The sequence below is a fragment of the Xiphias gladius genome, unplaced genomic scaffold (genome assembly GCF_016859285.1).
Source record: "Xiphias gladius isolate SHS-SW01 ecotype Sanya breed wild unplaced genomic scaffold, ASM1685928v1 HiC_scaffold_159, whole genome shotgun sequence".
NCBI lineage: Eukaryota > Metazoa > Chordata > Actinopteri > Istiophoriformes > Xiphiidae > Xiphias > Xiphias gladius.
This window is the reverse complement of record NW_024401825.1, coordinates 1-9,882: the sequence shown is the minus strand read 5'-3', so window position 1 is coordinate 9,882 and position 9,882 is coordinate 1. Positions and strand designations below refer to the sequence as shown.

The 9,882-nt window shown below is 39.9% G+C and overlaps 1 protein-coding gene and 1 non-coding gene across 2 annotated transcripts; one reads left to right on the top strand and one right to left on the bottom strand.

The window, feature by feature from the left end:
* The first annotated feature begins 1,101 nt into the window (after positions 1-1,101).
* trnas-cga lies at positions 1,102-1,183 on the top strand. The gene has a single exon. It is a non-coding gene; the product is annotated as a tRNA-Ser (tRNA).
* A 2,085-nt stretch (positions 1,184-3,268) lies between these two features.
* gpr180 (G protein-coupled receptor 180) lies at positions 3,269-9,555 on the bottom strand (the record flags this gene model as incomplete). Its single annotated transcript, XM_040123257.1, has 6 exons — positions 3,269-6,360; positions 7,296-7,373; positions 7,463-7,660; positions 7,931-8,088; positions 8,277-8,326; positions 9,375-9,555. Coding segments are annotated over 6 exons (821 nt in total), but the record flags the coding sequence as incomplete, so codon positions are not given.
* Between the last annotated feature and the right edge of the window lie 327 nt (positions 9,556-9,882).

Here is a 9,882-nt window from a genome sequence, read left to right as displayed (position 1 = left end):
TTAAAGTTTTTCTCTTTTTTTGATGTATTTTTATCTGGCGAAGGCCCACATCTGAGACGGAAAACAAACAAACAAACAAACAAACAAACAATCAAACAAAAAACACCACAATTGAAAATTGAATATTTGCTGCAGTCTGTTTACTGCTCAATATCATATGAGCCTCGGTCATAGTTGGACAACTGTAATCTCTCCAAAGTTTTGCCCACCACACATTATGCACACCCCCTACATTACCTACCTTTACCTACACTACTTGTGTTTGCATTTCCTACTCTCATTGCTCCCCTCTTTCGGCAAATGCCAGCTAACCAGCCTGGTGTGGTCCTTCACGCGTGACTTTCTACCGATTATGGCGTCTACACTTTCTTACCTCTGAGCCGACTCGGCAGAAACGGACTTGGCTGAGACATGAGTTTTACTCTACGACGGGGGAACCGCTGCTGCTCCCTGGTGAAATCTGCACTTGTGTTATATGTTTTACAAACCATGCTTTCCTACGCGGCACCCGGGCGAAAAGTAAAGGGAACTGCGTGAAAAGAATGTGAATGAATTTGAAGTTGTGATCGCCGCATCGACGCGTTTGCCGAAATGCGTCAAAGCGATGGAGAGGAAGCAACCCTGAGACAAAGCGTCCTCTGGTGTCTACACAATTTTAAATGTGTGGACCTCAGAGTTGAAGGGCTCCATTGGTTTCCCGATTTGCCCATGCGCAGTTAACACACGTAAACACGCATACACTTGAAATATACAATGTCTAGCACCGTTTCTATTCACAAACACGGTTAAAAAAAAAAAAAAAAAAAAAAAATGTCGCCTACGCTTCTTGTTCAAAGTCAAAACACGATGCCATCAACTGACCGTTACCGTAGGCTGCTTAACTAAACATGTTTGCTAACGGTGAGTTTAGCCCGGTTTGCTATCGAAGAAACTGCCTCTGCTGCGTATAAAATCACCGGCGTGTATAATGTAGGATGGTGAAAATTACCTAAATCGTTTAAAGTCGTCATAGTAACCAACTAGCTACATTTATACATTAACCTTCCCGTGCGTTAACCTACTGTCAGTCATATAGGGTCCTGGAACTTTCTGACATGCGTAGTCACGGTGGCCGAGAGGTTAAGGCGTTGGACTCGAAATCCAATGGGGTTTCCCCGCACAGGTTCGAATCCTGTTCGTGACGGCGTTTCATTTATGTCGCCTACTGGGGGTTTCACATCACACGTACTAATTATTTGCCCAACAGCACAGCTACGACGTCCTCTGTATGTTTGCAGACTCGCGTGATTTTTGCAGACGTGGTTTTGGGATCAGCACGGTGGACCTCAGATAAGACAAGAGAGGATGCAGTGTTATTTATTCCAGCTTTTACTATCTTATAGCCCTCGACCAGAATTGACTTGACTCTTTTGTTGCAACACATCACAGCTTTTTCATTCACAGAGGGAATATAACATACAGTACTGTGCAGAGGTTTCCGGCACTAAAAGTAAAGTGAGGATGCTTTGAAAAACAAAATGACATGAACAGTATTTATTTGTTAATGAACTTCTTACAAAGTGCAGTAAACAGAAAAAAACTTAATCAAATCAGTGTGTTTTGGTGTGACCACTCTTTGCCTTTAAAACAGCACCAGTTCGCTGTCTCATTGTCTTCTGTCTCCTCATATAATCCCAGACTGACTCCATGATGTTGAGCTCAGGGATTTACGGGGGCCAGACCATCTGTTGCTGAAGAACTCCTTGTTCTTCTAGGTCTTTATGACTCTGGCTCCATGTCTGGGCTCGTTGTCCTGCTGCAGAATCAATCAGGGACCAATCAGACTTCTCCCTCATGGTATAGTGTGATGGATAAGAATCTAAACACCTGAACGTCTAAAACTTTTGTGCAGTGCGGTATGTAGATTAATTAGAACATTTCGACATAGAAAGTAGAGTAAATTAAATGTGTCATATAGCCTTAGCCTACAAGCAAGCTAAAGCAAGACTGGCATTTACAGTACTTTTTGGTAACTCTAAAAGATTACAGCCCCCTCATTTAAAATACAGCAGTTACTTCACAATTTTTTAGCTTTTATTGCAGTCCTTGTTCAGCTCCATGATCTATACATCACATTTTAATCCAAACCTAACTGACAGACAAATAATTCCCGCTAGATTTATTTTCACATAATGAAAAGGACCAGAAAATATCAGATTCCACTTCCTTCATAACATAAATCTGATGTGTACCTGCTGTAACCAAAAAAGAAGAACTGGGTTACTTTAACCAGGCCGTGGAAATGTGGGCCAAGGTTACAGTGATCTGCTCTGCATCAAGAGTCCATCAAATCCCAGAAGAAAAACTGTTCCCGATGTTTTTTAGACCAAACGATTGATTTACTAAATCGAAAAAATAAGCAACTTATTAAATCAATAATTTAAATAATTGTTAGTTGCAGCTCTAACAGGGTTACTAATGTAATTAAACCGATGACTTTGGTTTTATATTCTGGTCCTGTAACTAATGCAACAATCTAATAGTTAAATTCGTTGAGCCTGCAGCATGAAGGACATTAGTCGTGACACCAGTCTTCAGGGTTAGCGAGTATTCTTTAAAATGCATTTTATTACAGTTACCTTTTTACAGTTGTCATGATCACAGGTCCCATATTTCCACAGGTTACAGAAAATAAATACATGTAATATACAGAAACTCAAGGGGAAAAAAAAAAAAAAAAAGAAAAGGAGTCTGTTTTTTTTTTTAAATAAAAATTGACTTTAACTAAATCCAACCATCTGGGGATGAAACATTAAGCACACAGTACAACCAGGGTCTCTTATTTTGTTGCTGTCCAATTAGAATAAGATTGTCATTGTGGGACAAGATAAAATGTACGGTGTGCATTCTCTCGCACCCACATAAAGCCAACATACAGTACATACTGCTCAGAAAAACACGTACTGTTTCAATGCAAACCCATCTGCAGCACAAGCTAATTGAACAGGTCAGATTGCACATTTTGTGATTAACAAACCACCCACAAAGGCTCATATTCAAGTATGTCACAACTGAGGTGGATATTTCTTTTTTGCCAGGCTCGGCAAAAAGCCACTGGGCTGAAATAACTTATTAGAGCTTTATGGCATACAGTATATTTAAACATATTATAGGGAGAGTCAGTGTGTGGTTTTTTTAGTATTTATGTCGTCTCCATTGAATATTTGCAGGGTAAAATGGTGTTAAAAGGTTTTAAAAGAAAAAAAAAAAAAAAAAAAAAGTTGAGCATGTAGGTGCACTCTTGGCCTTACAAGTAGTTGACCAAACAAAATTTTAAAAAGGTGCCCTATGGAGTTTTCGACCGCTAGCAGTGCTTTTGAGCAATGTTTGTCAGAGTGGATCCACGTTTCATTTTGCACAAGCATGCGAGCGACTCGGTACGCAACTCTGCCTGTTGGCGATGGCATGGTGCAGAGAAACACGGCAATGCGCCAGCAAAGGCAAAGAGGACTGGTAGCTAGTAAACAATGATGTAAACATTACACAATTCAACAGCAAATTTTTGTTAGACCTCAAGGATACACAGAATGCATCATGACCTTTGTTTACAAGCAAACTCCACAGGACTTCTTTAACGCAAGGCCCACTTGCTTGCTTAGTAAGTGTACCTTGAGTTAATTGATATTTTTTTTTTTTTTCGGCAAGTTAAAAGAGAGACTTGGGCTGCGTGGGGACAGAGACTGTACCTCCATGTTGAAGTAACTGAAAAGCCTGCTGCATGAAGAAATGTTTTATTTTTTAGCAGACAAAACAGCATTAGAGCTGAAAGGATTAGTCTATTAATCGATTTGCAGAAAATTAAACAGCAACTTTTCTAATTATCAATTAACCGTTTTAGTCATTTTCGCTTAGAAAGTGACTAAAACGGTTAGTTGATCAAATCTGAGGGTTCCATCTTCTCCAATCAGAGGACTTTCTGCTTTTCTGTTTTGTATCATTTTAAAATGAATACTTTGGGTTTTCGGACAAGTGGTTAGACAAAATAAGACATCTTAAGACATCAACTTCATCACTGTTTTTTGATGTTTTTTAGACCAAATGATTGATTTACTAAATTGGAGAAAATAATCGACTTACTAATCAGTCATTTAAATAATTGTTAGTTGCAGCTCTAACAGGGTTACTAATGTAATTAGATCATAATGAATAGGGTTCAATAAAACACTGAAATCACAGAGGAAACTAGTGTGTAGTGCCAGCAACTGCTTTAGCTTCCATGTATCACGTTGCTTTCCAAATATTCCCTTTGAAAAATAAGTCAGTTTTAGTGAGCTTCACCGTGACAGTAATAAGTCACAGTGTGTCCAGAGCTAAATAATCTGAGAACGTAACAATGGAGATGTGTAATTGGGAATACCACTGGACTGTATTTGCACACTGGAATCGTTTGACGTGACTTTGGTTTGTCCTGATTCGCTTTTTATATTAAAAGATAAAAAAAGAAGGATAAGTCATGCAGTGTCTCTCCAGCTACATACAGTTTACATGGTTTCAAGGGTTCAGGTCTCGCATGCTGTCAGCTCCTAAATTCATGTCGAGAGTGAAGAAACGACTTTAAGTACAGCTTGATCTGTGAGTAAAGGGAACACACAGACTGATATTTTGGCTCATATGCATCACTTTGGATATGCAAAGACAAAAATAAACCTTTATATTTCACTAAAAATCCATTTCTCCACCTGTCTAGGGAGCCACATACTGTATCCATCTGTCCAAACGTTATCCATTCTTCCACCTATGCATTCATCAGTATATCCATCTCTATCAACCACCTACTCAGCCCATCCAATCGTCTGTTTGTCCACTGACTAACATGTAAGTCTAACCACGTACTGATCCACTGAACTCTCCATCCATTCATCTATTCTCTTACTTTCCAGAAATGTGATGAGAAGAACAAAACAGACAATGAAATGATCTTACTGTCTTATTTCTCTGGGCCATAGAGCGCCACTGTTGTCCAAAAAGTATTGACATTAACGGTGAACCACATTGTTGCACGGGCAGACGTATTCCGTTATTACGATGAATGCGGGCACTGTATTTTATTTTTGATTCAATCCCACATGCACCGTTCTGCTACTGTAAACTCTCAGTAGAGCACCAAATGTGTATTAATCCGCAGCTGAAACTAGTCCCCAACAAATGCACTATTTATTGCTGTTTGAGTTATGTTTGCTAAAAACTACAGTGCTCTGCTGTTTTGGGAGATTTAGTTTTTGTTTTTTTTTTTTTTGTTTTTTAAATCACATGGGCAGTTTTTAAAGATGTACTTCTTATGGTTCGAAATGTGGTTGCAACCTCCACATTTGCACAGACAAGGTATTGTCTGTTATTGAGAGTTACACTGTTGGTTTTGTTCTTTTCATGGGATTTGTTGAGAATAAGAAAAACACAGAATAACACCAACCTTGTCCTTTAAGACAGAAAGAAAAACAACTTTCTTTTCCTTTGTGTCTTTCTTAAATCTATCTTACTATCTATCTCTTTGGGTATATGATCTAAGTCTAGTTTAATGAGCAGGGCAAGTTCAGAGAAGTTGCCTTAAATACAAAAGAATAAACCTCACAAGAATGTGATCTTGTCCTGTGTCCTTGAGGTCCAAACAACCATCTCTACCCTCCGCACTGTCAAGGGTAAATCTTCATTCATGTTTGACTTCTACCTCACCACTAGATGCATCCTTAAAATTTTGATGTCGCCGATCCGTCTTCATCCGTCTTTTCATTTGAAATTGTATGTTGGCTGCTATTTTCACATCCAGCATGTCGTGGAGAGCACAAGAGACCACTTAGAGTCTCCTCTCTAGGTGGTCCCGCATTAAATAACTTTTTCTTCCTACTCAGCAATGTCCAGTCAAAAATCATCTGTCACTAGAGGTAGGGCGTTGCTGTAAATATCGTCCTCTGGTCATTCTCTGACCCAAGCTATCGTTTCCTGGTAACTTGCTCTATAGTGGCCATGATTGTTCTCCCAGGAAACAGTTAACAGCAAAGGAGAACAGTCCCTGCAGTGTTACAGCACTCCTTGTCTTCTTTGCTTCATCAGGCTCAGGACGTCTCCCTCCTCTGACAGGATGGGAAGTTCAGGGAGGAGAAGCCTCTGTTTTCTTAGCATGTTCTCCCTCTCCCGTGGTGATCGGGTAAAGTTTGACAGTGGGTGTGCTTAGTAGCGCCCCCTGTGGTTCGTCCTGGACATGGTGAGCGGCAGAGACACGGAGGAGAGAGAGGAGACCTCCCAGTAGAGAGAACGAGACAGGAAAAGCTGGTAGAGGATCACCATGGAGATGGACTGGCAGAGAATCACACCGATAGTCACCACCTGCAGAGGGGGAAGACAAGGTAGAGAGTTACAGAAACCATGTGGATTTTTTGGCTACTTGGGTACAAAGAAAAGAGCTGTATCTCACATATTATCACCTTATAAAGCTGTTATAGTGAATGTCTTAGCAAAAAGTTGCTTATTAACACATCCAACAGACACAGAGCAACATCAGTATTGACTTGAAATCAAGTTTCTGGCCATCTGACTAAGTCCAATATTCACCCTCATTTTAGCTCTGTTTTGGTCTCCACCAGCTCCTGAGAAAATATCTGACTCTTTGCTGCTAAACGCTCCACTATAATCACCAGCTGGTTGCCAACTGGGTCTCTCTGCTGTTTGGTGCTGGGCATGTAGAGTACAGTCAATTTACCAGATCTTTTTCACTGAAAACAGCCACTGAGACATATGAGGGTGTAGCTTGCAGGCAGCAAAACCAAAACAAAGAGCTAAAAGAGGTGCTAAAAAGCTAAGAGGGACTGCATTTCACATTACACACAGTCATTTAATCTATTGTTAATATCAACATTTTGAAAATGCAGTTGGGAATGAAACATTCACCTTTAAAAAATACATTTCTGTTTTTCACTACTAATTGCTAGTTGCAGCTACTTACAACTCTGATACCAAGTCAGGACCAAAACTGCAGCCATGTAACTACAAAATATCCAACAAAAGCTCAAAGAGTTAATTGATGGATGTTAATTTCACTAGTTGTTGTGTTTTTTTCTGCAATCAGCATTAACATATTAATACACATGATATTTATAACGTTAACTCCCTATTAATATCTGAACTTGAACAGCTGTAGACCTTCGATATGGTGCCAAAAGTCACATTACCCTTCCTGAACTTCCAACTCAAACAGACTGATCAAACACATGTCACTTTATGGTGGTGCTTTGCTAAAATGTTGTTTGTTTGTGTGTTCTAACCTTCTCCCTCTGGTGCTCGTTGAAGATAACAGACAAGAGGACAAGGACCGGGTGACAGAGGAACCACAGGAAGCATCCCTGCAAGGAAGACCGCATGACCACATGAAGAGCTGTAGGTGATTATTTGTTCGTCTGGAGGCTGCAGGCTAGTGTACAGCATAGTTTACCTTGGCGAAACTGAGGTAGAAGTCTCTTTTCAGGGTGCTCCTTTCGGTGGAGATGATCTGGTAGAGGACAGAGGCCAATAGCACAGCCAGGCCCACTCTCAGAGCCATGAGGAGGATACCTGCCAGACTCTGCTGGGCGTGGTAGCTGTGATGTTCACTGTCAGACTCTGAATACTGCTCCCACAGCAGCAGCACTCCCTGAAAATGACATTGATTCACTCTCAATAGCTCAGATATGATCAGGTGACTCCTGAAGTTTTCTGCTAATAATTATTCTGACTTTTTTTCCAGAATTTATCCCAGAACTCCTAGTTTGTTTGTTTGTTTTTTTTACTTTAATCATTATAATATCACTTGTATCAGATGAGGATCACATTTCCTGAACCAGATTTCATTACAAAAACACATTAAAGAAACACATTACTAAAGTATTTCAGGTTGATAAAGTTTCAGTGTAATCCTGCGTACCTGTGTAATGACTCCACCAACAGCGACAGCCGTGGAGGCCGGAGACTGTTCCCACTGCAGAGGTCTGGACTGAGGCTTCCTGCCTCGACTCAGAGTCCAGCCCATACACAGACTCAGTAACATGTACAGCATGGACACCTGGGACACCATATCCCAGACTGCACAGTGGCAGGAGCCAAAAGAGTGAAAAAGAGGAATGTACAGAACATAATTAATTTCCTGTCGGTTTACTAATGAATCTGATATCATCAGAGAGGTTCCTCTTACTCTTATGACTGAATCAATTTCAGAGGCAGATATAAATATAGATTGAAATAAAAGACATGTTCAAGTAAGAGGAACGTACACTCTGCCAGGCTGCCCATCAGAGGGATACCAATACCATCTCGAGAATACCTGCAGAGCACAAGAGCAGGGACCATAAGACACTACTGCATTGTTTTATATTCTCCTTATTTATCCCTGCAAGGGCAATCAAAGGCTTCATGCTTAAAACTAGTTGTGGGATAGGTAATAAATTGATTAATAGGTAAATATAAATGCTTCCTCCCAAAAAAATCTAAAGAACAAACAAAATAACAAAGCCGTACAAAAATATAAGAGGCACTTGGATTTTCCTTATGAACCTGCCATGTTCTCCATGACAAGTGACTACGTATGCACACAGAACTTGTAGTTTGTCATCAACAATACTAAAAGAAGCAAGGCAGACCAAAACCTAATCAGATCACTGTCTCCATATAGGGTACCAATGGTGTAAGTACGAAGTTTCTACTATGTGTTGGTCTGGAATTATCGTGTTAACAAGAAAAATCCTCCTAATTAAGCCTATTAGCTCATTAATTAGGTATTTTTATACCAAAATCTTTGTCAAATTGATACCTGGTATGAATTTGATCGTGTTACATTAAAGTGTTAAGGAGTTCCAGCAATTTCTGGGAAATTAGTGTTCCCTCATTAAATCTATGCAGAAAGATGCTCCAAAATCTTATCTGTTACTCCATTTTGGGTACCTGTAGTGTAAGTATGGAGTTTCTAATATGTATCATTATTGAAAAAAGTGTCACAGACAACAGTATGAAGACAAAATGTCCCACCCAAAAAAAAAAAAAAGTCCCGCATACCATGTACCATGGATGGAGGGACATAAAATGTGTTATGAGGATTTGAGAAGAAGGACAGTAGAGGAGAGTTTCAGTCATTAAGACCAAATGAAAATGCATCGGAAACAGACTTCTAATACTAACCAACCCAAAGGTTAGCAGCTCCTGAAGTCACAGAGAATACTTCCATTCAACAGTCTAATTCTAGCCTGAATATCAGACTGAACTGTCATTTCCCTTTACTTCATTATTCGGTCTGACATCATGTTCACGTTGGCTGATTTCTGTTTCGCTCAGGGTTCATACTTTCTGGACGGTTTGTCAGGCTCCACTGAATCTACCTGGCCAAGTGGATGTAGTTGCAGAGAGCGGAGCAGCCCTGTAATGCCAGCGCCGTGGTGAGCACTTTGAAGACGGTGTGCATGGGACCTCCTTTCCTCAGAGCCTGGTACAGAGGCTGGATGTAGATGCAGCAGGCTATGAAGTAGGCCAGCAGCAGGAGGAAGTAAAAACTGTGGAGACCTGAGTGAGACAGAGAATAAAAGGAGTCAAGAGGAAACATGATGCAGACCTCCCTTCATACAACTTCTACAAATCATAGCATCTAGCAAGCCATTATGTACTTTCTATCCTTTAAAATATTTAACTTTTGTTTTTTTTTTGTTTTTTTTTTAAAAATCACATAACCATAAAGCTTTGAAGGTGGATAACTTTATTAAGACAGAAAATAGACAGAACCCTGCAATTTCAAGCACAAATTTATGAAAAAAACCTAATCTTTCATTTGGTTATGAGTAAATAAAAAACATATGTGCACTGTTTGGGATTCCCTACATTCATCCAGGAAAA